Source organism: Festucalex cinctus, chromosome 16 (genome assembly GCF_051991245.1).
Source record: "Festucalex cinctus isolate MCC-2025b chromosome 16, RoL_Fcin_1.0, whole genome shotgun sequence".
Classification (NCBI taxonomy): Eukaryota; Metazoa; Chordata; class Actinopteri; order Syngnathiformes; family Syngnathidae; genus Festucalex; species Festucalex cinctus.
In genome coordinates, this window is record NC_135426.1 from 9,544,687 (window position 1) to 9,572,253 (window position 27,567).

The 27,567-nt window shown below is 40.3% G+C and overlaps 1 protein-coding gene and 2 long non-coding RNA genes across 12 annotated transcripts; 2 read left to right on the forward strand and 1 right to left on the reverse strand.

Moving 5' to 3' along the window:
- The first annotated feature begins 1,985 nt into the window (after nt 1–1,985).
- On the forward strand, nt 1,986–4,055 carry LOC144003813 (uncharacterized). 8 transcript variants are annotated; one of them, XR_013279077.1, is made up of 8 exons: nt 2,019–2,124; nt 2,405–2,425; nt 2,506–2,539; nt 2,633–2,678; nt 3,228–3,345; nt 3,419–3,553; nt 3,762–3,851; nt 3,915–4,055. It is a non-coding gene; the product is annotated as an uncharacterized LOC144003813 (long non-coding RNA). The 8 variants fall into 8 exon arrangements; XR_013279080.1 differs by having other exon boundaries at nt 2,022–2,101; nt 2,410–2,425; XR_013279078.1 differs by having other exon boundaries at nt 2,023–2,101.
- Nucleotides 2,699–10,810, reverse strand: LOC144003815 (uncharacterized). Of its 2 annotated transcripts, none has more exons than XR_013279084.1 (4): nt 10,604–10,810; nt 8,948–9,010; nt 7,003–7,102; nt 2,699–3,948 (listed from the first exon to the last, which is right to left on the reverse strand). It is a non-coding gene; the product is annotated as an uncharacterized LOC144003815 (long non-coding RNA). The 2 variants fall into 2 exon arrangements; XR_013279083.1 differs by having other exon boundaries at nt 8,948–9,418.
- Nucleotides 10,811–15,360: 4,550 nt separating this feature from the next.
- Nucleotides 15,361–27,093, forward strand: prkcq (protein kinase C, theta). 2 transcript variants are annotated; one of them, XM_077499453.1, is made up of 18 exons: nt 15,361–15,451; nt 17,138–17,394; nt 19,919–20,118; nt 21,161–21,221; nt 21,445–21,613; nt 21,717–21,748; nt 21,827–21,912; nt 23,022–23,151; nt 23,237–23,346; nt 23,447–23,573; nt 23,638–23,807; nt 23,881–24,054; nt 24,122–24,213; nt 24,278–24,340; nt 25,524–25,662; nt 25,838–26,026; nt 26,090–26,218; nt 26,615–27,093. In XM_077499453.1, the coding sequence occupies exons 1-18, from the start codon at nt 15,381–15,383 to the stop codon at nt 26,804–26,806; spliced, it is 2,391 nt and encodes a 796-aa protein (XP_077355579.1). In that variant the 5' UTR covers nt 15,361–15,380; the 3' UTR covers nt 26,807–27,093. The 2 variants fall into 2 exon arrangements, with proteins under 2 accessions (XP_077355579.1, XP_077355580.1); XM_077499454.1 differs by lacking the exons at nt 15,361–15,451; nt 17,138–17,394 and having other exon boundaries at nt 20,035–20,114.
- Nucleotides 27,094–27,567: the final 474 nt, after the last annotated feature.

A 27,567-nucleotide genomic window follows, 5' to 3' on the forward strand; every position in this document is an offset into this window, starting at 1 on the left:
GCATGTTTGTCCTGTTGAACAACTACTAGTTAGTACCTTTTGTTTTTCTTTCTATTTACCTGGAGCTATTATAGGATGTCAAACAAGCTCTCCTTTTTGTTGCCTGGCAACCTCTCAGACAACCTTTTTTTTTTTTTTTCTACAAGATAATCGAGACCAGAACTAAGAAGTGGGCGCTTAAATTTTTTTTGTCCATGTTAATATCGAACATAAAAACGTTTGAGTGCTAAATTAGGGTATGAACAAAACATTTTTTGAGTTCCAATATTTTTCAACAACCCAAACTCATTCCACTGACAGCTCATCAGCAAACTCTGGAGAAGCCTGACAACGATCTTCACCTGCTTTAGAATATGGAGACATGGAAAACAGGCTCGATAGTGTGCCCCCAGGACCAGGATTGAGAAACACTGCTCTCAGCCATTGGGTTCAAAAATTAAAGGGGAAGTTAACGTAAAAATTATGGCTTGGGTGCAGTACCACATGTCCTCAGCTGATGGCGCCCTCCCAAAAGGCTCATTTATAATTGTTCAATAATGTGATAAAAACAATAAGAGTACCGTTATAAGACGCGCATCATTAAAGCGCCAGGGAAATATAGTTCAACAAAAATCGTTGAAAATCCATGTGGGTGGGTGGTCAATCAAAGTCGTGAAAGTTTAGAGGAAAACCGAGAAGCAACTGAGATATGATGAAATACTGCCCTCTTGTGGATGACTAGAGTAACTACATTCAGGTTGGGATAAAACAATAAGCGTGCCATTGTAAGACGCGCATCATTAAAGCCACCAGGAAAATATAGCTAAAAAAAAATCGTTGAGAGTCCTTGTGGGTGGTCAATCAAAGGCGAAGTGAAAGTTTAGAGGAAAACGAAGAAGCAGCTGAGATACGATGCAATACTGCCCTCCTGTGGATGATTGGAGTAAGTACATTCAGGGTGTGGAAGAGGACTGACTTGTTCATGGGCTGTTAATATATAAAACAATCGTTGGCTCAGTTTTGAGTAGATTACACAGCTGACTACCAGAATGTGGATGCGACAATTGAAAGTAATGCCCTTAAAAATACTAAATAAAAGAAAGTATCTGATGGTGTTTATGGCAGGTGAGAGGTGGGAAGGGGTGAAGGTTGGGGGTTGCTCATGAGCACCTAGTTCGGATTACAAGTGTACACATCACCTGCATTTATTTTCGCCAATCGCACGCTGACTAAATGGCCCAATGGTAAAAGACAACGACTGCCATCCCGGTGGTACCGCGTGCGATCCACGCTCTCGCCCTCATTTTCAATAATTTGAGAAATAATCCCATAAAATCAGAAAAGACTGGAATCGCACCCGGGTCTGCGGAGGGCCATTTGCGGTAACCGAAACCTTTGTTACCTAAACCACTCAACCAGTTTCGGCGACAGGAAACCTGGATCTTACCGCATTTGCAGGGTTCATATACTGATGTGGAAATCCTATAAATACTTAAGATAAAACGCCGAACGCCTTCAGTCATCATGGCCGAATGGTATAAAACTTTGCCTCCGGTTCAAGTGATCTCGGGTTCGATCCTCGCTTGCGCAGCCTCGTACTACATAAACATATATGACGAAACCTAAAGGTTGCAGTAAGCGAGGATCGAACACGACAACAAGTAAACCGAAAGCAATGTCGTATACCATTCGACCATCTCGGCTTTGAAGACTTCTGGATTTTCGTTTCTATTCATAGAATTAGCGGTTGTAGTTTGGCTGCCATTCATTACTCTAAGGCATAATTACTACCTATAGGAGACGCCGCACCAAGCGAAGTTGGGTGAATGGTTAATGACACGGTCTTTGGTGCAGAAGAGCAGGGTTCGATCACGGCAGCAGCCACTTCACATTTTCATGATTCTGTATCTCAGTGCAGTTGAAAGATTTTTTTGGAGGGGACTCTTTGTTAAATAAAGCTTTAAAAAAAAAAAAAAAAAAAAAAAAAAAAGCGCAGGTGATGACGTTACCAAAAACCTATATAAGCTGTGCCTAATTGAACGCTCGGTCTTTCGTTTCTTCACCAGCCTGACAGCATCACGTCGACACCGTCCGCCTGCTGTTCTTCACTCATCTATATAAGGTGACCAAAAACTTTGACAAGAGGTTTGTTTTAAGTTTCTTTTTAATCTCGTGGTTGTAACTTTTATGTTCACATTTTCAGCGTGCAAACATCTTGCGGGCTAAAATGTTTGCTCGATCGCGGTCAACTAACGTCAACCGCGTACACGAACTCATTTGACATGTTTGGCAAAAAAAATAAAAAATGCTCGCTTTATGTAAAGTACGTACTTGTTAAAACTTTTAAACGCCTAAACGGTGCTTGGAAACGGCAAATCTTGAATAACACGACGTACTTTTTAACTAACTCACCTTTTCCCTGGAGAAAAGTACAGTTTGGCAGAAGGTAGGTTGCCAGCGTTTGTACTTTATACATTGACAACTACAATAGAATCACCTCTCGACATAATTTTAATTTGTCCACAGTTTTGCATCTTGACGTGAACGACTCTCCTTGAAGGTTGCATACTTGCTCTGTCTATCTATTCTCCCTCCACAGGCTAAATATGCTTGCATGTTTTAAGTTAACTATGTAACCGTCCGTGTCTTTCAGCCCAGCCACTGACACGATTTCCAGCTTAGACCTGTTCTCGTCACTGGTGAGACAAACTCATACATGTTAAAATGTGATATCATGTTTTAATTGGTTTCCAACAAATGGTGAAAATGAGCTACAACATGCTGAATGCCAACAGGAGGCTTCCATTGATACATTTCAGGTGGGAACACATAACAAGCATAAATGTGTAAATTTCTAATGGCCAGGATGACAAAATGTTGTGCTGTACACTACCTCATTAACTCCACCTTGCCAGGCTTCTTGAAAAACAAGTTGACAGTTTGGCCTCATGTAGTTGCCATCGACAAGGCTGAAGGAGGGTAAGGACATGTCAGGTGACTTGCACTGACCATTACTGACATGATGTTTTTTTGTGTGCATGCAGGTAAAAACTGCAGCATGACTTGAAGCAGAGCTGCCTGAGGAACAAGAATTTCATGGCTGACATTTGCTAAACACATTTGAACACCTGTTTTTGTAGTTTGCCCCAAAGCCGCATTGAACTGCGCCTCACTCTGACCCTCAAAGGTACATTTACCTTTTTGTGATGATGCATTAACGTTGGTTTTCTTCTGCTTATGTCCACTAGGTGGTACCAAAGCATCGCTGGGCCCTGGGGAAGCTCAACCACTCCTGGGAGGCTTCCTGTCTTGAATTTGTCATCACGGAGAAACTGCCTGGCCAGCAAGATCCTGCACCTGTTGGGGGTGGGGGCAAGACTAACATGTACATTGGCGTCATTGCTGCTGATTTATTTATTCTCTCTTCCCCATAATAAAGTGACGTAGAAGCTGGACTGGTCTGAGTGCTCTGTCAATGGTGTTACTGAAATGTCTTCATGGTCATCTTCATGTGAATGCAGCTGCGTCATCACTGACAGTCCCAGAAACAACTCGCAGGTCCTCTTCTGCACTGGTGGGTTTAAGCTTGGGTCAAATATTTGCTACAGTCAAAAATATTTTTAACGCATCGTAAAGTCCACTTCACCGGGCACTGACTGTTCAACACTTGTTTTCTTGGTGCTGCATTGATGCCATCAGCTACAAGAAGTTGACACAATTGACGTTAAGCTGTGAATGTCGTTTGGTTGGCGAGCTTGTCTTCTGATGTTTTTCTGCAACAGGCGCAGAGGGATATGGCAGGCTTCCTGGCGCTGCAGCTGTGAGCGATTGGCCCAGATCCCAGACAAGTTGTCAGGTCCCCTTCTGTGCTGGTGGATTTCATCACATTTCAAAAACATCTGCGGTTGACTTGACTCACTGTCGTTTTGCCTTAGGTCCACACAATCTGCTCCTGCTGGCTCATTTCACCTGGTGACAAGGAGACAGCAATCAAGTCATCCAACTTACACTTTTTTTTTTTCTTTTTTAAATTGTCAACATGTACTCTGCAAAAAAAATAAAGCTGTCAAAATGCATGTTTTCTGAACTTTTTTTTGAAAGTATTTTTTCAGTTTGCCACTTAAAGTGTACGCTACGAAAAAAAAAAAAAAAAAAAGAGTTGACAGACTGCATCTATTCTAGTAACCAAACCTTTTGAAATGTATCTTGTAAAACAAAGGGGTGTGTTCAAGTTGCATGTAGGTGGGGTTATGCAAATTACTGAACAGGAACCAATCTGATTGGTGCTTCCTTTAGTCATGCCAAAAACTGATTGGCTGGCTTCATAAGTGGGTGGAGTTTATGCAAATTTCTTTGGCTAGATATTTGCATAAGTGGGTGTGGCTATGTAAATTTGGCAACATACCCATCTGGGGAAGGAAAAGTGGGTGTGGCTATGCAAATTAATTTGCATACTGCCAGCCAATAGGTTAATTCTGAGAGGGCGTGGTCAGTTATGCAAATTAACTCAGACTTCTTCCTGAAGTGGGTGGCGCTACGTCCATTCATTTGCATGTTGAAGTTTAAAGGAAGGCTCCTTTAATTTTACATGTATGGCTTGATCGGCAGTAAATAGTTAGTTTAGCTACGAAAAATGCATAAGAGCTGAAGAATACACCCTTATATTGATTTATTTAACTTTTCTTCAACATAGAAGTACTTCCGTGTTGGAACGCCCCCGAGTGGTGACGTCACTAGTGTGTATACTCTCTTGGCGAACAGTAGTTCACGCAGACATAACAACGAGGAGGACACAAACTGTCACTTGTGCCTTTGTGTATTGCGAAATTTTGCAAGGCGTCGGCAAGGAAAAACCCGCGAGACCCCCCTAAAAAAAAAAAAAAAAAAAATAAAAAAATAAAAATAAAAATAAAAAAAAAACACTTGAGTAGACAATGGTTTGTTTGCTAAGTGCTGTCAACCTCCCGGCAAGGACAAGCAGGCGCGTGTGTGCAGCGAACATTTCAGGCATGAGGACTTCGAAAATATGTTACAATTTGAGATGGGGTACGCCACACGCCTAATACTAAAGCCCAACGCAGTACCGAGTATCTTTAAAGAACCAGACGTGGGAAATAATCCAGCCGATGGAGGATCTCTGGCGGCTATTTCCGCAACTGCTAGCAACACGGAGCCTTCACTGTCACCAACAGCCGGCACAAATCGAGTCCCTACCTACGGCCACTGAAAGATCTCGGAGAAGCGAAGCAAATTTAAAGCGAAAGGTAGGCATGTTTCGTTATTATACTGCACGGACTGTTTTATTTCATAATTCATTTGAGTGTGAACATCGTCAAGTACGGGGACGAGGACGTTATGTTTTATTAGCTCGTAAGTTGTTTATACTTCACAAATTGACCATGTTCATAATCTTATTTTACCAAAAAATTTATAGAATGTGGATTAGTGTCATTATCATGTGTCGTGTGCGACGTACTACATTTGTGTTCTGTCCCGCTGTTCTTCCTGTGGTAACCAGCCTAGGTAACGGCGTCTCGCATTTCCTTACTTCATTCTGTCTATAAATAAACACGGTTAATACACAACCTTCTTGCAACCTTTCGTTTACATCATCGGGACGCTACGCAAAAAAAGAAAAGAAAAAAAACAGCTAGGGGAGGTTGGGCGCTGTAACGATGATACATTTAATTTTACTATTTTTTCTTTTTCCTGAAATAGTTCGTCAGTTCCACACGTTTTGCATTGCTCGTGCTGTGTGTCACGTTACCTGTTGGATATTGGCAGTTGAGATTGTCCGCAAGGAACCGATCCTCGAGTTCTTTCATTTCCAGCCAGCACACATTCATTAGCGGATTGTCCATTCCTGTGCAGCTCCCGCACCACCCCCCCGCCTGATTCACTCGTTCGTTAAAGTTTATTTTGTGCCCGAAAAGACCATCTGGCGCCACAACTTTCACATCCAAGGCAGACTTTCCTTCGGTAGGGTTATTTTGTCGTGTTGGATCGAAGCGATAAGGTTTAATCCTTCCGGGTTTGACGCTAGATGCACGGCTGCGTTGCATAGTGCTTCCATAGTGTAGCGTTTACACACTAGTGACGTAAACATCCGGGTTATTTAGTCACGTGTAACAAACATGCCGGCGTTCGATTCATTTTAACATCGGTTTAAAAGTTATTAAATGTACATAAAAAAATAATCACGTCACCAAATTAATTATTGAAAAAGTAGCAACTTTTTGCTGCTAAAAATGGATCAATAAGTAAAGTGTTCCTTTAATAATAGCAAAAAAGCATTTTTTTGGGCCTTTAATGGATTGCTAGTGGATTGTTCAGGTTGTTCTTGAAGATGTTTTGGCCTCTGGTCCCAGCAGGCTTCCTCGATTCATGCTCAAAATCGCGCCATCTGGCCTTGAAAATGAACCGAGAAAGCCAGCTCGGATGTGAGGCCAAAACATCTTGTAGAACAACCTGAACAATTCACTTGCAATGACAAATCATCACAATTTGAAAACTCCACGTGCAATTAGAAATAAACACAGAGACACTGATTCCAGTTGAACAATATATTTGACTTCAGACAACCAGTTTTTTGGACTCAGCAATAATGTTGGACTCAAGTTACAAACACCGTTTGACAGGCTGTACATGGATGCAGCAGCACACGACAGCATGTTGTGTGTGATGTCACATGAGCACAAGCGACCATTCTCTACATGGGACAAAACACAACAAACACACCAATAGACGAACATTATTCAATGATTCTGGAGATGTGCCAATACTATTATTTTTATAAGTGGGCAAAAGTAACATCGATTGTTTTATTTCAAAATACTTTAGTGTTATTTTGCCAAACATTTTCAATCATTTGAGCACAACAATGTCATTTAATTAAGCACATGTTCCCAAGCATTGAATGATGTTCTGCTGTGTGTCAAGCAGAGGTTAAAGCGCACTGACAAATGGCTTAGTGACATCACATTCCTGAAGCACACAACATTTGCCTTCAAATAGCGCACACACCTGTCCTTGAGCAGCTTGCTGTCAATGTAGCACAGACCCATCCACATGTCTTCAAGTCTTGAGGCTGTTGGCTGCGTGTTCATCCAAAACCTCCTCCATCCTGTCAGGAAACAAAAACAAAAAAGGAGTCAGTCATGCTCATTCACATCAAATTACTCACAACATTTTGGGCTCGCTAAGTCAAATGCTACCTAGCTCAACCAAAACAAAAATAAACAAAAAAGACCTGACAGTGAGTAAGTAATGATGCCGAAATGTCATTAAAGTGCCTCAGTTAAAAATCATTAATAAAGGTTAGCATGTGCAATCATCCGTAAAAGCAGAATTTTTTTTTTGCAATATTTTTTTTTTTTAATCATTTCTAAGTGCATTTAAGAAATAAGAGAATGTACCTAATATTTGGACAATTTGGACACTTGATTAGGTACACTTGTGGGGTATTGACTGACACCTCATGAATTGTCTAGCTACTAGGGGTGTGAATTGCCTCGTACATGACGATTCGATTCGTATCACGATTCACAGGTCACGATTCGATTCGATACCGATTAATCCCGATACGAATTTACAAGTCAATTGTTTTCATTCAAATTTAGAAAATACTAACCAGTAAACTTGTAGAGTGTAAGATTTGTATGAAAATGTATTATTTATTTATCTGAAACTTCAGTTTTATACAGGTTGTAATCTGTTTCATGGTTGAACAGCATTAAAATAAAATATTAAGGCTTAATGTTCCGTTCAAATAACATTCTTCCATGCTTAAGGTGTGAAGCCTAACCTGAAGTAAGACGTTTTGTTGAATATTTTTCCATTAAAAATGGAAGTTTAAAAATCGATTCAGCCACCTATTGAATCGATTTGAGAATTGTGCGATGTAGTATCGCGATATATTGCCGAATCGATTTTTTTAACACCCCTACTAACTCCTAGGGGTGTTAAAAAAAATTGATTCGGCAATATATCGCGATACTACAGCACGCAATTCTCGAATCGATTCAATAGGCAGCCGAATCGATTTTTTAACATCCATTTTTGATGGAAAAATATTCAACAAAACGTCTAAATTTCACACCTTAAGCATGGAAGAAAGTTATATTAATGGAACATTAAGCCTTAATATTTTATTTCAACGCTGTTTAAACATGAAAAATGTTACAACCCGTTTGTTAAATACAGTAGCTTACAGTTATAAGACTGAAGTTTCAGATCAATAAATAATACATTTTCATACAAATCTTACAGTATACATGTACAAGTTTACTGAATGGTATTTTCTAAATTTGAGTAAAAAAAACGCAACAATCGACTTGTAAATTCATATCGGGATTAATCGGTATCGAATCGAATCGTGACCTATGCATCGTGATACGGATCGAATCGTCAGGTACTAGGCAATTCACACCCCTATTAGCTACTATCCAAACCTGTATACATTAGCCAAGACAACAACTTGGGTGTACCTAACAATTTGGCCATTTTGGAAAGTCATTCGTTACATGAGCACAACCAAAAACCAACTGGCCGACCCATCTCTCTATAGGCCAAACCCAATTCATCGACTGAACAACACTGCCACATGTGGAACCAGACAACAAGTACATCATTCAATGCTCTGAGACATGTGCTTTGAATATTTATTTTATTTTTTTTGTACAAATAGTATTTATTTGAAGTAGGCAACATAATCAATCTAATTGAATTTAAAAAAATAATTTGTTTTATTTTGCCATCTTATTTTAAACTTTTTCTAAATGTATTCTTCAGTCGTTTGGGCCACGCCAATATGATTTTAATAAAGCACGTTCAGAATCATTGAATGTGATTCTGGTGTGTGTCCAAGTACATCAAGAAGAAGTCAAAGTTCACTGACAAATGGCTAAGTGGCATCAGACACACCTCAAGCACACAGCATGACACTTTTGACTCAAAAAAGTACACGTACCTGTCTAAAAGCAGGTTTCCAATTGCATGGTTGAAGCGCAGACCCATCCATGTCCCAAACGGCCTCCATCATGTCAAGAAAACAGAAACGGAAGCAGTCAGTCATGCTCATTTGCATATTGTAGGTGTCAATTTGCATAAAACACTTGGCTTTCAAACAATTGAAATACTCTTAAATATCACGTCACTACTTCCTAAATATCATATTATTGAAGTTTTGACGACTTGCCGTCAATTGATGATTTTTCATAGAATACAAGTGATACGTGCAGTCAGCAAGCAGGTCCGTGCAGTCCAACCTAAGCCACTTCTCCACCCGCTCGCTCCTCTCTGCTGACTCCACCCTTCTCACGCCCATCGCCCGCACAAGACCGAGCCTTCGCCGCTGCTGTCCCGCCCTCTGGAACTTATGTGGCATTCGAGGATGGTCGGAAGTCGGACATATCAGTTGTGGGGGTTTTTCAGTCCTGACCTGAAAACGTTAGAGGCGAAAGTAAACAACCAAAATGTCGATAGTGATATATATATATATATATATATATATATATATATATATATATATATAAAATTTATTTATTTTGATCCTCAAAACTCATTTTGACATTCAGCAAACTTATCTACTCGCAATTTTGCTTCATTTACTGTTTTTATCTTATTTCGTAAGCATTCCATACAGTTTAGTAGTTTACCGTGGAATGGAATGCTTATGAAATAAGGTAAAAACAATATATGAAGCAAAATTGCGAGCAGATAGGTTTGCTCAAGGTCAAAATGAGTTTTGAGGACCAAAATAAAAAAACAAAACAATTTATCACTATCCGCCATTTTGGTTGTTTACTTTCGCCTCGAACGCTTTCAGGTCGGAACTCGGAAAAAAAACAACTGATATATCCGACCATCCTCGAATGCAGCAAAAGTACACCGACTTCACCGACGGACTACAATGTGACGTCACTCTACAATGGCGACCCCTTTGGAAACACAGACTGTGAATGAACATCTTACTCGAGTATAAAACTAGATAACTTTCTTCATTCATAACTATCCAATATACTCCACGTAACACAACGTACGTGACAGTGCACCGTTATCTCCCTGCATTAAATTATACGGTGAACTACTGAACTGTATGATATACTTATGAAATAAAATAAATGCAATAAATGAAGCAAAATTGCAAGAAGCAAGTTTGCTGGAGGTCAAAATGAGGATATATAAAAAAGCAATTAATCACTATCCACAATTTTGAGTGTTTACTTTCGCCTCAAAGGGTTTCTATAAATCAGAACTGGGGAAAAACAACTCCGATAAATTCCGACCATCCTCGAATGCAGCACCAACTAATCCCGCAAGGTATCAGGAACACTGACTCATAAGAACATTTTCAAATCCTCAAACTGGATTTTCTTTCATCCTGCTGTATTATTATTATTTATTTATTTATTTCACATGTCCTCGTGTTTATGGCAGGTAGACTAATAAACACATTTTACATTGGACAACAGTAACGTCTCTAGATTGTTTAAACGCACCTAAATGTTTTGATCTAATCGAGTCAACTTAGGACACGCTAAATTGGAGACGACGGTTCTTTTTAAACAAAAATGTACGTTTCGAGGACCATGTGAAAACGTGGGGAAAGTTGGGCATCAGTTACCTTTTCACGACACGTGGCCACTTTTTTTCGACTGACGTGCAGGTAGACGGGCAGCAGCCGACGTGAAGACAATATTCCTTTATTGTGGACGCCTCTGTGGAAGTAACTGTCGAAAAACACCGACTAATACTACTAACGTAACTTGGCTCGCTCGAAACAAACAAACCACCATGCCAAACGATTCATCATTTCTATTTCCGGTTCGTGTTTAACTTCCGGATCGCAGCTAAGTCGACAGCTAACAAGCTAAAATAATAATAAACGCCGTACTGAATAACGAAGTCGAGGGTAAATTTGTCATAAATGTGTGTCGAACGTTACATCCAGATTTTAAAGTTTAAACATTTTAAATGACTCGGTCCCACCAACGTGTTTTTTATGCGTGTATTGTATTCCTCCCTTCAACAATTCTTTGACAAATTGTAATCTACAACCAGAACATGGCGTACAGAAGCAAAAGAGTGAACTTGTTAATTTTACAAGACATCATACCTAACAAAATCACAAATAAAGATAAACACTAAAGCAAAAGAAAATCAGAATTTAAGAGGGGGGGAAATGCCAGAGGTCTTAAACTAAGAAATAGTGAAATATCTTGACAGCCTTATTAGAAGTAGATATGGAGTTATTTCTTAAAAAAAAAAAAAAAAAAAAAATCCAACGTGAGACCAAGTAACTTTGAAGGACCACATGAGTAACCCACTGGCCTGTTCAGCTCACCAGTGATGGGGCATTTTGATTTTTGAGGAAGTGTGAAGATTTAAACAATGAAAAATATATATAGAAAAAGTGTTGCATATTAGTATTTGTTTCACAATTATTGAGAAATCATAAACATGTTCAGTGTCATAAAAGGGCTGTCACTATAAGTGACATGACAAAACAAGCCAGGAAAGAATTCAAATGCTCACCTATTGTAGTCAAAACAGTTTGCAGGGGTGTGAAATTTAACGCTGACGTTTTTACATGCAGACCATACAGGGATTTCATACAATCAAAAGCAATCAGTTTGGAGCGCTAGCAATGGGACTATGTAGTAAACTACCTACAGAATGTGGTTTCAATCCATCTCACAAAAAAAAAAAAAAACTCATGTACTTTGACTGTTTGGGCTACAAAAAAAAAAAAAAAAAGTCATCCCATATCAATCTGGATGGATGGGCTTTGCAACAAAATAAAAAATAAATTTTTCAAAAATGACTCATTTCATGCATTAAGAGTGAATACAATTTTATTGAATTTACAGTTTAAAAAAAAAAGAAAAAAAAATTCAAATCCTTCCAATCTGTGAACCTGCACCTGTGAAGAAATTGTAGAAGTTTTATTGCAGAAGGTCAATTTAACAATTGAAGGATGCTTCAACTTCAACCTTTTCTGATGTCACGGTGAGGTTTGCCTTGTTTGTCTACCCTGTCTTGTTGCGCCCAGACAGCACACAGCAGGATTGTAGCCCAAACACTTGCAGATTAGAGCGACGTTGGTCTTTTACTGCCATGCACGGGTGTGCTCACTGAGATCGATCTGCATGGTGACGAGAGCACAAAGGGTCATGGTGCCGATTCCCGTTGTCAGCTGCTTGGCGGAGATCATGTTGCTGATATGCACGTGACGCTGTAGTTGCTGCACTTGGCTCAGTAATGGCATACGTGCCAGTCATCTATGAGATAAGAACACACAATTCATATTTGATGTACATTTCAGATCTTCACTGTTGCCACAATGAACATCCCGTTTAACATTCATGCAGTAGTCAACTATTTATTGGACTTGCCGATTGACGATCTCAGCTATGATCGCGCGACACTCCATGTCCAAAACTCCTTGTGAACAAAAATGCACAATTATTCAAATTGTTCTTGGGATTTCTGCAACTGCGGCCCATCGGGAATGGGATCAGCCAACGTGGACAGAAGCCACGAACACCACACTGAAAGCCAAAAAGCACACAAACAAATAGAATAGTGATGTGCTTCTCGGGTCGAATCCCTGAAGCGTGTGCCGAGTAATGTAGATGAGTGGTTCATGAACGGCGATTCAATGCGTGTGTCGATGACGTACGTGATGACGTTTGAAGCCCCGCGAAGCGGGTGTACCACGTGACTGATTCAGGAAATGATTCGCTAGGTTTGAGTGTAGTTCGAAATAAAAGCGGCAAAGAAACGCTATGGATTCCCCTTCACTTTTTGTGTTTTCGGGTCCCTTACTGCGGTACTTCTTTGCATTTTGCATTCAATTTGACCGTCGACGACGAGCTTCTTTTTTTGCGATGGAGTTCAAGGAACCAGCAAGAAAGAGAAGAAAATATCCCCAGAGTTGAAAATCCCCTTCAGTACTGGGAATCACAGAAATATGCGCTTCCAAGTTTATACAAACTTGCTGTCTCATATCTATGCACCCCTGCTTCATCAGTACCACGTGAAAGAGTTTTTTCAAAAGCAGGTGAAATTCTATGCACAAAAAGAAACCGCCTGAGTCCAAAAACTTTGGAAAAAATATTGTTTTTAAATAAAAATGAATAAGCACTTTATTTTACCTCATTTTTTCACATTTTCACTTGTTGCATAAGCACAAACATAGACAAAGTAACACAGAACAATTCATGTTAAAACACTCTTCAAATATATATTCTTTTGTATTTAGAGCATGATTTACACCCCACCATTTTATTGCATGCACCAAGCATGTTATACATTTTTCTGTCCACATGATGGCGTAGTCGAGGAAATGAATCATCTTGAAGCCCCTACGTGTGTGTGAAGCATTTCACTGCAGGGCTTCATTGCTTTACGGGGCTTCATTTTGCCATCACTAAAATAGAACAACTGGATAGTTGTCTGTCTTACAGCACAGTAGTCTTACTATAAACAAAAGAACACCGCCATAGTTAGGTCCAGTACCCATGAAACCAGCATTTAATGAAAGCAACCAGCCAATCAGAGGTCCCTCGTTGTCACAACCAAGGGTGATGCTCATTACCAATCAATCAGCAGCAGTTTGTGCTTGTGGGTAATGGGAGGGACATTTTCTATCACTTACATGAAACTTTGAAAAATAGTCTGTGTGCAAAATACAGAAATAATTGGTGTAAATTATATTTGAAGACAAAATCTAAACTGATAAAAGTGATTGTAAAATATCATTTGATCAAATAGCTGTTTAGCTCCCCCTAGAATGGCTTTTCTCTCTTCCCACATGATGACCAAATTGCATATAAAATAGAACTAGTTAAAAAAAACAAAAACAAACAGAACTACATGACTCATTAATTGAGTGCATCACTCAAAACCAACAGAACCTTGTTACTCATATCAGTTAGCGTAGCAGCTAACACAACTAGTATGTTGTGAGAAAACTAATGTTAAAATTGATTTTCTACACTGCTACTGTTATGAGAGTAACTTACAGTATATTAGTAATCAAACACAATGTAGCTTTCTTTCTTTATTTACATCAATTTATGGCCACCATCCACAAATATCACTAACCTTTGCTAGCACAGTAGCAAAGTCATATTTACAATAAATATTTGTATGAAAACCACTTGTAGGCCATAATATAAATACAACTAAAAGGATGTAGTAGGCCTAATTCCCCTTACCAAAAAGAAGTATTTTCTTGAAGTATACTCAAACTTAGGAGAGTATACTTCCAATTTACTTTTCTTGTATTTATTGGAAGTATACTCCACCAAGTAAATCTGAAGTGTACTTGTACTGACACCACACACCAGCTGCAGTGTTGCACGCTGATGTTTGATGTCTATTTCTTTTCCTTTTTTTTCTTTTCTTCTTTTAGAGATGATGCTTGATGTCTAAACGCAAGGCCGTGTATTTATTATGCTCTATTTGTGTGCATGTGTGCACTTAGCAGCACAGTTGTGTTTGTTAAATCAAATGTACCTCCTTTAATTCAAAGCTTACTCCTTTTCATGTGTATTTTATAATATTAACTACAATAATAATGCATGTGCTGCTGTGCATGTAACTGGGTGGGGGCTGCAGTCTCGTATTATAAGATTTTCCAATGATGTGTAATCCTCCTCTGAACAGGAAGTAGCACTTTATCTGCAGTTGAACAACACGTACTGACAAATATGCTGTATATAAATATTATTATATTACAGTAACAGATATAAATGGAAAATAATTAGGGGAGTTGACTTTTAGCTCCCAGAAAGAACGTAAAAATGTGTTAGTTCAATTGATTGACACAACTGCATTTCCTGCCAAGATTAGAATTTTTTTATGGTTACACTTGAATTCTTATTGGCTCATTCTCACGATAATGAATACATATTTTTTTTCGTGTTACTTGGCTACATATCAAACCGGAAATTTTCAACTGTTTCAACAATGATCTCTCGTGCTTTCTTGTACGGTCCAAAGGTCATTATGTGAGAAATAGCGTCCTCTTGTGGACAGAACTATTTAGCCAAGTGGGAAGGTGGTGTTGAGGGAATGAGGGCCCGCTACGTTTTAAAGGAATTTTGGATAAAAATAACATTTATGTTTACTGAATTGTTTCTACAGATATACACTAAAAGTAAAAATATAAAGAAGTTATGATAATTTCTTCATATTTGTTGCACTTTGTAGGATCAAATCATAAGTCTGAAAATAGGACATAACTCAGAGCTCAAATTTGTGACGCGAGTGTCAAAAATTCAAAGCTGTTTTGTCGAGACACCGGGTTCTTGTGGTGTGTGTGTGGAAAAAAAGTCTGTATAATCCCACGTTCTTGAACGCAGCAAGGACACAAGAGTGGCGCGTGCTGATAGATGCGCTCACAAGTCACTCTGCTTGCTGAGACTCGATCGTCACTCACAAACCCTCTTGTGGTCTTCTCTAGGTTAGTTTTGACATTTATTTTGTTCATTTGTCATAATCAGCTTCATCTCCATTTCAGATCTGTATTATCTTTGATGCACTCATTTCGTTTATTGGAACAGGACCTAGAAATTACACATTTTATCAAATGCAAAGTTAGAGTGGCTGATTCATGCAGGTGCACTGTGTCAAGACTTACTATAATGTGATCATTCGAAAAGAAATTCCTTAAATTCGATTTCATTTATGTCACTTATGTTTGGTCTTTTGAACCAACACCCCCCGCGAACAGTCAAAGGCTTCTCCACCCACAATGGCCTCATCAACACCCCCAGCACCCACCTTTCCTCTAAACTTCAAAAAGCTACGCCGCTTTCATGCTCATGAAAGTAAAGGTCTCCAGCAGCTGGCACGCTGGCACTTGACCTTCACATGTGGAGCAACCAAGGGTGGGCACATAAACAACTCCACTAAATATCATCTTGTGCATTAAAGGCTGATTTTAGAGTACTGTGTTCAAAAACCAGCGACAGCTAATGGAAGCTTTCTTTAATATTTCAAAAAGAGACAGGACAAATGTGCAAACGTTTAAAAGTGTCAAGTTCGCAAGTCACTGGAGAGGAAGTGAGATGACTTGAAAGGCGACAGGAAGTTGCACTGCGACTTGAGTGGGAGGACGTTCAACGTTTAGGAAAGTTGATATTGTTGTGAAGGTGGCCCACTTCCTGGATGATTGCTAATTAGCCGCTTTAGCTTCCCATTGTGCTGTTGGATCTGAAATGTACACAGTACCACAACATCTCACTTCCCCTTTTGCCATGAACACGCACAAATATTGGGCCCTTCCAAAATATATGTTATTTATTTTATAGTTATTTATTCACAGGTGGCACGGTGTAAAATAAATGATCACGCTAATCGTGATTTCAATTTTTACCAAAGTACTTGTGATTAATATATTCTTCATAATCGAGCAGCCCTAATGTCCATAAACTTTGATCGCAAAATGTCATTTTAACCTTATTCAAAATAAGTGGCTTACAGATGATGTAAATTTTGAAAAAAAAAAAAAAAAGGCAGCAGCTTATGGCTCTCAGTAACTTCTACTAACAACCCAGGCTAAATTTAGCTCCTCCTTAATATACATCTGTCATTCCCGATGTATCACGTCAACATACTTCCTTGACACCAATTACTTTTTTCATATTAGCCAGGGCTTTGGCGACATCTTGTGGCTCAATCAATAATAATAATTAAAAAATAAAAAGCTTTCACTTTCCACGCTCTAATTTAATCAGGACATTTGCGTCAATATTTCCCTTCTTGAAGGCGTCCCAATAGTTATGCCCACGCGTATGAATGTTGCTGAAGTACGTTTAGGATTTCACCTCTATTAATAGTGCCACATACACGCACACACATACACACACACACACAGGCCTCAAATATCACAAGTGGAAGTGGTGGGTTTTGTTGACAAGAAAAAAACCTACTAAAATGATTAATATATGCCAGTAGAACAGGAAAATTCGTAAAAATCTGCTTTTAAGTCCATTTTTTTGCAGTGTTGAAATATCTTGGCATACAGAGGACAAACATATTCTGCCTTGATTTGAGATATTTCATCATTTGACTTTTTGCCATGTGCTCATGCTTCTGCCTCAGACATTTACTGTGATGTCACATCTCCTTTCTCTTCCTCTCGTAGGTTATCTGGATGCCAACCTCCTCCTCCTCCTCCTCCTCCTCCTCCTCCTCCTCCTCCTCTGCCTGTCTCACATGAACCAGGGCAGCTCGTTGTCCGTCGAGGAAAGCCAACACGAAGATTGGCGCACGCACTCGCTGCCATGTCGCCCTTCCTGCGCATCGGCTTCTCCAACTTTGAGATGGAGCCGGGCCTGGAGTACCACGAGGAGGTGCTCAACCCCTATTGCGCCGTTTATATGAAGGAGGCCGTCGATACAGGTGGGACATGGCTAAATATGACTTCACCTCATTAGTTACTTGGATGAAAGTGTCGTCAATTGTTACAGTTATTAACATGGGCTTGCTGTTAGTCCGTCATTTCATAAGTGACAGCAAAAAGCAGGACCACTTTTTGAATTTTAGAGGTCCTAAAGATGCTTCTAAGGCCTATCAACATAATTCAAATAATGTCATCATAATTTGTAATTATTTATTAATTTGAGTGTTAAATTATTTTATTTTGTTTTTTAATAATAAATAAAAATCCACACCATTTTCTTTCTACTTGTAGCCCGTTGATTATCATCATCATCATCATCATCATCAATAATAATAATAATAATAATAATAATAATAATAATAATAATAAGTTGAATTACCGTAGTTTAATAAGTAATAATGCTCCTCATTGGTTTGTATTTGCATTTATTTATCTGCAGCGCACATTTGAAAATATACAATAATAATACCAGTTGTGATGACATTTTATTGATTTAAAAACATGATCAGCTATTACTGTATATACAGCTTATTTTATTTGTTTAAATAATGTATTGTTAATGCATGAAACAACTTCCCACTTTTTTTCCCCTGAATATATTACAAAGCACATTGTAAGTATGAGGGCTTTCCCAGAGGGTCAAGTTGAAAGCTTCTGCTGCTAATTAGGTTTAATAAAAGGGGGAAAAAAAAGATGAAAACATAAAAAGATTGCTTTCGTCACGTATGTTGGCTCTCGGCTGTGGAAATGTTTTGCAAGGATTTTCATCATCATGCAAAATTAAGGGCGGCTACTGTTGACATGGTGATTTATTGAAATGCTACCTGATCATTTAGTATTTCTACCTGCTGGTCATTTTGAACCTGCTTTGTCTGCTTCTTTAATACGGCCTACCAAGTGTTTTCATAATCAAGAATACAGTAATATTTGTGAAATTAATCTTTAAAATCTCTTGGATTGTGCTGGTTAACTAATGAATGCCCGTACGCTCATGCAGCAACACAGTAAACTTGCCTGTAACAAAAAGACAAAAAAAAAAATCTTCCTTTTTCTAAGAAAAGCACAGGAAGTGATACGGCGACACCCGAGTGCGGCGTCACCTGCTTGCAAAAATGACGCCGCTCGCGTTTGCACTCTGGCACAGATGGCAGACAGACGATGAGCCGATGATGACGACCACTTTGGGGAGTCGGAAGCTTAGCGGGCTTTATTATTGTGCAGGCATGTGGGCATTATGCAAGTGGATATATGCCACATTATTATAACGCGTGGGGAAAAACAAAAACAAAAAAACAGCAGATGTCAATGAGAGCCGATAATCACGCGGATATAGTGGTGAGAAGGTCAATGCTTTCGACAGCACGCTTGGCAACCAGATGCACACCAGCCTGTTTGTTTGGGTCACAATATTGACAATAACATAATTTAAATGTGGCACCCTCTTTTTGTGGGAATAATAATAATAATAAAAAAAGTGGCATAATAATAACATTGTAATTATGTTATTATAACATTGTAAAAGTGAATATATTAAGTTTAATTGAACTATAATTAATTCATTTGTAACCCTGTTCAGTTACATTATTTATAAATTTACTTGACATGTATTGTATTTTACGACGGCGTATTACGGCCACGTATAAATGTACTTTTTTTTAGAAGGTGGGTGCAATGTTCTGAGAAGTGGCAAATTTGCGAGAAAAAACTCAGAAACTTAGAACAAATACGCGTAACATAGCGTAGCTATCGTCTAATGAGGGGATTCATTAGTGGTTATAAATGAAAAGGCAGGATGGATACAGATTTATTCTTAATTTAAATTTGCTGATCCACTATCAGCTGGCCAACACTAACCAAATGTCTGTGTTTTTTTCTCGCAAATTTGCTAGTTCTCGGATTATTGCCCCCACCCGCTAAAAAAATATATCTATACGTGGCCCTAATACTCCGTCGTACAACACAATAAATGTCAAGCAAATTTATAAATAATGTAAATGAACAGGGTTACAGTTGAATTAATTATACTTCATTAAATTTAATATTTATAATAATAAATATAATAATAAATAAATAAATAATACATAATAAACTTTGGATTAATTTCGGATTAATTTAATTCAATTGTGTATTACCAATTGAAGCAATGTTATTATGTTAGTAATTACAACGTTATAATAACATAATTACAATGTTATTACAATGTTGGTCAACAATTCAATTTGTAATCTTAAGTTGGTTCAACAGTGCTCTTTTTAGAGTGTACATGTGTTGCTGCACTGTTTGTGTCAGATAGTCATTATTGCTTTTTTTGTTAGCCCGTCTATGGTGTTTTGCATTGAGTGTTAGCATCACGCTAGTGGACTTTCGTAAGCGTGACTGCTGCTCGTTGTGAAGTGAACAGAGTTGATCTCACGCTTGGATCTCAAATATCTGCTCTCAAGTCAAAGCAAAAAAAAATCATCCGCGCGACGGCTTGAAGTACTACTTTGCGTAAATCTGATTCATTTCTCGCCCTCCCTGCAGAAAAGGGCCAGGTGTACAAGCAGAAGAAGCCCACCATGTACCCTCCGTGGAGCACCACGTTTGACGCGCACGTGCACCGCGGACGCATCATGCACGTGATGGTGAAGGACCGCACGGCCGAGCTCAAGTCGGAGGCCACCGTGGCGCTGGACTCGCTGGCCACGCGCTGCAAGAAGGAGAACGGCAAGCTGGAGATGTGGGTGCGTGTGTGCGCGTGAGCGTGGCTGTCGCAAAATCCGCTCGGAGGTCACCGCTTTACGCTTTCAAACTTTACACACATCATCCCTTTTAGGAGCAACATTGCCATCTGTTAGAGCTCAGCTCAGATTTAAGCGTAGCTACAGTTCGTTACAGCTGCTCATTTTACAGGAAAACGGAAATATTCACGCAAAACAGGAAGATTCTGGGACAACTTAGAGGTCAAAATGATCCTATGATCATTGATGACCATTTACTCATTCAAAGCTGTGTCTCATTACTTCGTTTATGTGGAGCACGAGTAGGCAAACTTTGATTTTTTTTCTTGATATTTGTTGAGATGGATTAAGAATGCTCACCCCTAACCCTAACGAGAAAACGTTGTCGTTCTAACGAGAAACTGTCTTGTTAGGATGAGAAATTTTCTCATTAGGAGGCAAAATTTTATTCTTAGGATGAGGAAGTAGTCCGTTGCATGCTGTAAATACATTTCGGTTTGCATTTCTGAGTGAAAATGCAGTGCATGAACTACATTGGTGATATTTTCACCTGGGATTTTATTTTAAGGACATTGCTGCTAAATAAGATACAGCTCACAGTATAAGACGTTTCTCATCCTAATGAGAACGTTTCTCGTCCAAACGAGAAAACTTTCTCTTTTAAAACGACAAGGTTTCTCATTTGGTTGAGAAATGTTTCTCATTATGGGATTTCAATGTTTTACCCCCAAGTCACTTTAGGGCCTCCATTAACAAACAAACAAAAAAAAGGAATGATAAGAAATGTAAAAAAAAAAAATAAATTTGTTTGTGGGGTTGGGCGGCATATCTCTACTATAATGTACCCCACATACTTGCGATTAAGCACCTGTAGATTCACTTCTTTTTTTTTCAAGATTTTTTTTTTTCATTTGTTTTTTGGGAGAGCCAGGTTATTTTTCATGGGAACACACATATTGGAGGTTTATCAGCATTTTTTGAAAAATTATTGGGGTTTACAAAAAGAGTTGGCCTTAAATTATCACACGTGTTGCTTCTTTCTCAGTTGGACTTGAAGCCGCAGGGCCGCCTGCTCATGGAAGCCAGATATTACCTGGAGATAAGTGGTAAGTAATTTGACATTCAAACTTGCACAAATTATATTCATAAAGTCAGTAATGATGCAAACTCTACTTGTTTAAATAAATCTCGTTTGACGGCATTCTTTCAATCTAAAAATATTAACACTATGCTGAGTCCTGCAAGTGACAGGTAGTGTCATGGCAGCCCGTCCTGTCAAGTGGCGTCACATGACCAAATTGGAATATGAATGGGTGCGTGTTGTTTCAGACGCGGCGGGCAACGCTGATGGAGATTCCGAGCGCGAAGGTCTGTTTGCCCTCCATCATCGGCGTGGCGCCATCAAACAAGCCAAAATTCACGTGGTCAAGTGTCACGAGTTCAGCGCCACCTTCTTCCCGCAGCCCACCTTTTGCTCCGTCTGCAAAGAGTTTGTCTGGTGTGCCACTCGCATCGTCACGTTCATTCATCCTCTTTTATTTTTTGTTTAAAACGATAATTAGTGATTTGTTTGGATTTTTTTATTATTTTTTTTTTGGCAGGGGTCTTAACAAGCAAGGTTACCAGTGCAGACGTGAGTGTCATCCTACTTTCACACGCGCTGTGATTGCGTGGTCTGTCTGATTTGCTCTCTTTTGTGTGCGTCCTGCAGAGTGCAACGCGGCCATCCACAAGAAATGCATCGACAAGGTCATCGCCAAGTGCACGGGCTCGGCCATCAACAGCAAAGAAACCATGGTAACAAACACATCCAAAGAGCTGGTCCAATCTTACACGTCTTTCCGTCCGTCCTTGACTTGTAGGGACCTTAACTATGTGTTATCGTATGTGTTACCGTAAACCACGCCCGCGTGACCTAGTAAACCAATCAAGACGCAAGTCTGAGACGGCACGTGCGTTTTGCTACGGACAAACAAAAGTAATCCAGCTCCCGGTAGTGCATTGCGTGGTTGTCCAAAGCCAAGAAAAAATTCTATCAAATGGTTAAACCCTGTAGTCACGGCTTGTGTAAGAGTGATATTCGTTATCCCGATCGACTAAACGGCGTCCTGCTGTAGTCACGGCTTGTGTAAGAGACACATAATAGAGACACTGTCCGGTTTATTCCCTTCGATAAACCCGCAAACAACTACGAAAAATGTCTGCGCTGGGTCAAACTTTGTGGAAGACCCCACACACGACCAGTCAAATCCCTCCATATAGATAGCTCTGGGTAGCTAACCGTCCACATGTTTGTTGACTTACTATTTACTATAAATGCCAACAGAACAAATTGCACACACGACCAGTTGAATCCCTCCAAAATGACCAGAAACTACTATGTCTGTACTAAGGTAATGTTCTCCCTTGTTTTTAGCCAAAGGCTAACGATAGCTCCGGGTAGCTAACCACCCACGCGTTTGTTGACTTACTATTTATAAATGCCAACAAAACATTGAAACTATGAGGTAATATGAATTTATTCTTACCCTGCTTGATGTGAATAATGTCCTAAAACTTCGGTTTTGCTGACAATCAGTCAAAGTGAGTGAGGTGACTCGGTCTTTTCCTTACATCTGCAGCAGAAGTGATGCATATTTCCTTTTGTTTTTGGGCATGGTGAGGGAGTGAAGACACCCTTTAATAAAACATTTAAAGCCCCCTTTGCTTGGTACGAGGGAGAAATATCAGCGTCCTGAAAATACCTGACCAAGAAATCACAAGGAAGATCTGACAACTTGCTAATTTTGCCCAAACAATGTCGGAGGGAGCTGCTTGTCGCACAATGTGGCCGGGAGGGGCGTGCCACGTTAAGGTCAATTGAAATGAGCTAATAATTGATACCTTACGTTGGCGGCGTGTTTCAGATCCACAAGGAGCGTTTCAAGATCGACATGCCGCACAGGTTCAAAGTGTACAACTACAAGAGCCCCACCTTCTGCGAACACTGCGGGACCCTCCTGTGGGGGCTGGCCAAGCAGGGGCTCAAATGTGAGGGTGAGAGGGGACACTTTTATGTCGCTGTCAGCGTGGAAAAGTGCGTTTTGCTCCACACGCTTAACTGTCTGCTTTCTGTCACTAGAATGTGGCATGAATGTCCACCACAAGTGCCAGAAGAAAGTGGCCAACCTGTGTGGGGTCAACCAGAAGCTGATGGCCGAAGCGCTGGCCATCATCGAGACCAAACAGCAGGTCAGGACTGGGCAGGGAGACTTCCATGCCTTTCTGTGACTCTTCCACTCTTTCTGTATTAACATGCTGATGCCACAGAGTGTCACCTATCGTCCTCTAGGCCAAGAGCACCAGAGAAACCGACATCGTCAGTCGGGAAGGTCCCATAGGCGTCAACCAGCCGGGAATGATCCGGCCGAGTGCGCTAGAAATGAATTCAGCAACTTTAGCAACACCTACGAGTAAAGGTATTCTCTTTGATATGCCTGCTGTCCCGCGGGGGGACCTCTTAAATGTGTAACTACTCCGCAGAGGTGCAGGGTGTTTCCTGGGAGGGGCCAGCAGTCGCCGATAAGCCAATAGTCGAGGCATCGGAGGAGGAGGAAGAACATCTTTACGATTTCCCTTCGCGGGATCAGCCCAAGTTCTCCATCGATGACTTTGTCCTGCATAAGATGCTCGGCAAGGGTAGTTTTGGCAAGGTGAAGACACTCATCGAAGACAAAAAAAAATTTAAAAATCGTCAAACTGCCTTGCTTAACTTTTTTTCTTCAGGTGTTTTTAGCTGAGCTGAAAAAGAGCGCACAGTTTTTCGCCATCAAGGCTCTGAAGAAAGATGTGGTTCTGATGGACGATGACGTGGAGTGTACCATGGTGGAGAGGAGGGTCCTCTCTTTAGCCTGGGAAAACCCCTTCCTCACACACCTGCACTGCACCTTTCAGACCAAGGTAATCCCCCCTCTAATTTGATCTGCCGTCTGGCAAAATGCAGTTCAGTCCACATCTCCTCCTCCAGGAGAACCTGTTCTTCGTGATGGAGTACCTGAACGGAGGCGACCTGATGTTCCACATCCAGAACTGCCACAAGTTTGACCTGCACAGATCCACGTAGGTGCTCTTGTCTCAGGTTATCTTCTGGACATGGTCCCTTACACTTTCTCTCGCACCGTAGCTTCTATGCGGCCGAGATCGTCTGCGGCCTTCAGTTCCTGCACTCCAGAGGAATCATCTACAGGTGACAAAAGATACTGGAGAGAGACAGAGAGAGGGAGAGAGGGAGAGAGAGAGAGAGAGAGAGAGAGAGAGAGAGAGAGAGAGAGAGAGAGAGAGAGAGAGAGAGAGAGAGAGAGAGAGAGAGAGAGAGAGAGAGAGAGAGAGAGAGAGAGAGAGAGAGAGAGAGAGAGAGAGACAGAGACAGAGACAGAGACAGAGACAGAGACAGACAGACCAGGACAGACCAGACAACACCATACCAGACCAGACAACACCAGGCAACACCATACCAGACCAGACAACACCAGACCAGACAACACCAGACCAGACCAGACCAGACAACACCAGGCAACACCATACCAGACCAGACAACACCAGACCAGACGAGACCAGACAACACCAGGCAACACCGTACCAGACAACACCAGACCAGACAACACCAGGCAACACCATACCAGACCAGACAACACCAGACCAGACAACACCAGGCAACACCAGGCAACACCATACCAGACCAGACAACAAAAGACCAGACAACACCATACCAGACCAGACAACACCAGACCAGACAACACCATACCAGACAACACCATACCAGACAACACCAGACAACAGACAACAGACCAGTAAAACGTTGGTTAGTAATTAGTGCTGTCAAAGTTAAAGCGTTAACTAATTAATTAATCACAAAAAATTATCGCATTAATCATTTTATTACCACAGATTAATCACACTATTGATTTTGACCGCAGATGATCCTTTTTAGCCGACAGTGGATGGTTACGTTAAAGGTAGCTGTTGGAGTTTGAGCAATAAACATAACTACATGCATTAAAGTAAATAAATGTTTACATATGCCGTAGGTCATTTTTTTCCCCCCATTTTAAATTATGCAAATAATAAATTGATTAGAAAAAGGAGGATGAGCGTGTTGCAGTGGATATAAATTTTTGAAGACGTCCTCATAACATTAAATGTCGAAAAAATTAACACAAAATAGGTGCGCTTCAAATTTAGCGGGCAAAATATGTTGGGAAAAAAAGCCTTTTAAGTCAGTGATTAATCATGATTAATCAAAATTCTAAGATGTGATTAATCTGATTAAAAAATGTCATCGTTTGACAGCTCTATTAGTAATACAATGTACACCAATCAATCTACGGTAATATGTGTACAAAGTAATTTCCTTCCTTCTGTGTCTGCAGGGATCTGAAGCTGGACAATGTACTGCTGGACTCGGAGGGGCACATCAAGATTGCGGACTTTGGTATGTGCAAGGAGAAGATGTTGGAGGAGGCCAGGACGTCCACTTTCTGTGGGACGCCGGACTACATTGCTCCGGAGGTAATGCCGCTCAACATGCGTGGCTACGAGCTACAACACTACCTTGACGTCCGAGAGTTACCAACTGTTTCCATTTTGCGAATTTTGAGCTTCATAAACAGTCTAATCTACAGAAAACATGTAGTCAAAGTAGCCGACTCTTCCACTTGATTGATGATGAAAGTTGTGTGTTCAGATCCTGCTAGGCCAGAAGTACAACAGCTCGGTGGACTGGTGGTCGTTTGGCGTGCTACTGTACGAGATGCTCATCGGTCAGTCTCCCTTCTACGGCCGAGACGAGGAGGAGCTCTTTCAGTCCATTCGCACCGACAACCCAGCGTATCCCCGCTGGCTGACCCGAGACACCAAAGACATCCTGATCAAGGTCGGATGCCGACGTGGGTTTGTCCTTGCTGCGACTGTTCTCACTGCGGCCATTATCCTGCAGCTGTTTGTCAGGGAGCCCGAGGAGCGGCTGGGAGTGAAGGGAAACATCAGGCTACACAGCTTCTTCGCCGCCACCGACTGGAAGGCCCTTGAACAGCGGAAGGTGGTGCCGCCCTTCAAGCCAACCTTGGTGAGTTTCAGTTTGCATTATCTAGTTAACTTAATGATCCCCAACCACATTTGTGTTTACAGATAATGTATCTTTACTCATCTGAAAAGAAAAACAATTACATATTCTTACCCTCTTTCACTTTATGCATTTTGAAAAATCAAACAAGATTTATTAAATTTTAAAATAAAAAAGGTGAAACTATATAAATTTAAACAACTCAAAATTAGTATTAATATTTTTTATTTTTGTTTATAATTTTGCCTATTTTCGTAAATGGTGAGTGAATTTCGATTAATTGCACAGCCCTAGTGAAATGTTTTCGTCTTGGCTCAAAGTTTGAGAAGTGCCGGGTTTTTTTTGTTTTTTTTTGGTTGTTTTTTAAAGGTCTCCAACTTGACATCTCTGTTTTCGCAGACGTCCCCCAGCGACTGCAGCAATTTTGACAAAGAGTTCATCAACGAGAAGCCACGACTGTCGTGCGCTGATCGGACGCTCATGAACAGCATGGACCAGACCATGTTCCGGAACTTCTCCTTTGTCAATCCGGGCATGGCTCATGTGGCAGCGCGCAGACCCGCCCCCCTCACCGACCCAATCAGACTTTAAAGTGGTCCATTTCGGGACAAAAATACAGCAGACGTGTCTCTGCAGCCAAGTAAGACAAAACTGACAATGTCGCACAAATAAGTCACCAATTGTAGACTAGCTGTTCAGACCTTGTGTATAATGTTCACATCAAGATGCTTTTAATATGCAACAGTCTACAAGATGGACTGTGGGCTTTTTCTCCTCATTGTTGTAATCTAATGTCAGTGACTTCCGTTTACATTTCAGTTACCTCAGAAGTGTTGCTGGCAATTGCCTTGTTCTGGGTAATAAAATACATGATGTCTCTGACGTGTTTGTGGTAATTTCCCTCAGCCTCAACATTTTTACTGATCTTAATACTGAAAAATGGCAAGGAGAGCTCACGTCATAACAGCAGAAAAGTCAAAGTGAGTGTTCAAAAGAACTGCTGAAACTCAAAAAGAAGCAGAATCCCATCAACTTTTGTGTAACTAATCTAATTACTGTATCATTTTCCAGTGAATTTGCTCATCTGGCTAAAGTGCAGCTGTCATCAGTAACATGAGACTCCATGTGCTGTAAGTAGGACAACTGCTTTTCATATGTTGTTTCAATAGGGGGCGCCAGTACAAACGTATGTACTGGACAGTATACTGTTGAAGTGTTCAAACGTCAAAATCAGTTACTTTTATCTTCCTTTGAAGGGAATCAATGTTAAGTGTCGAAGTTGTATTATTTTATACTCGCTATTAAAAAAAATAGCAGAATACCAGTTCAGTCTAATTTTATAGTTCTGTGTA

Coding starts and splice junctions, on each gene's coding strand:
- prkcq (XM_077499453.1), top strand. CDS start 15,381: ATGCGCTCACAAGTCACTCTGCTTGCTGAGACTCGATCGTCACTCACA. Junction 15,452..17,137: donor CCTCTTGTGGTCTTCTCTAG/GTTAGTTTTGAC, acceptor TTCCTCTCGTAG/GTTATCTGGATGCCAACCTC. Junction 26,027..26,089: donor CCAAAGACATCCTGATCAAG/GTCGGATGCCGA, acceptor ATTATCCTGCAG/CTGTTTGTCAGGGAGCCCGA.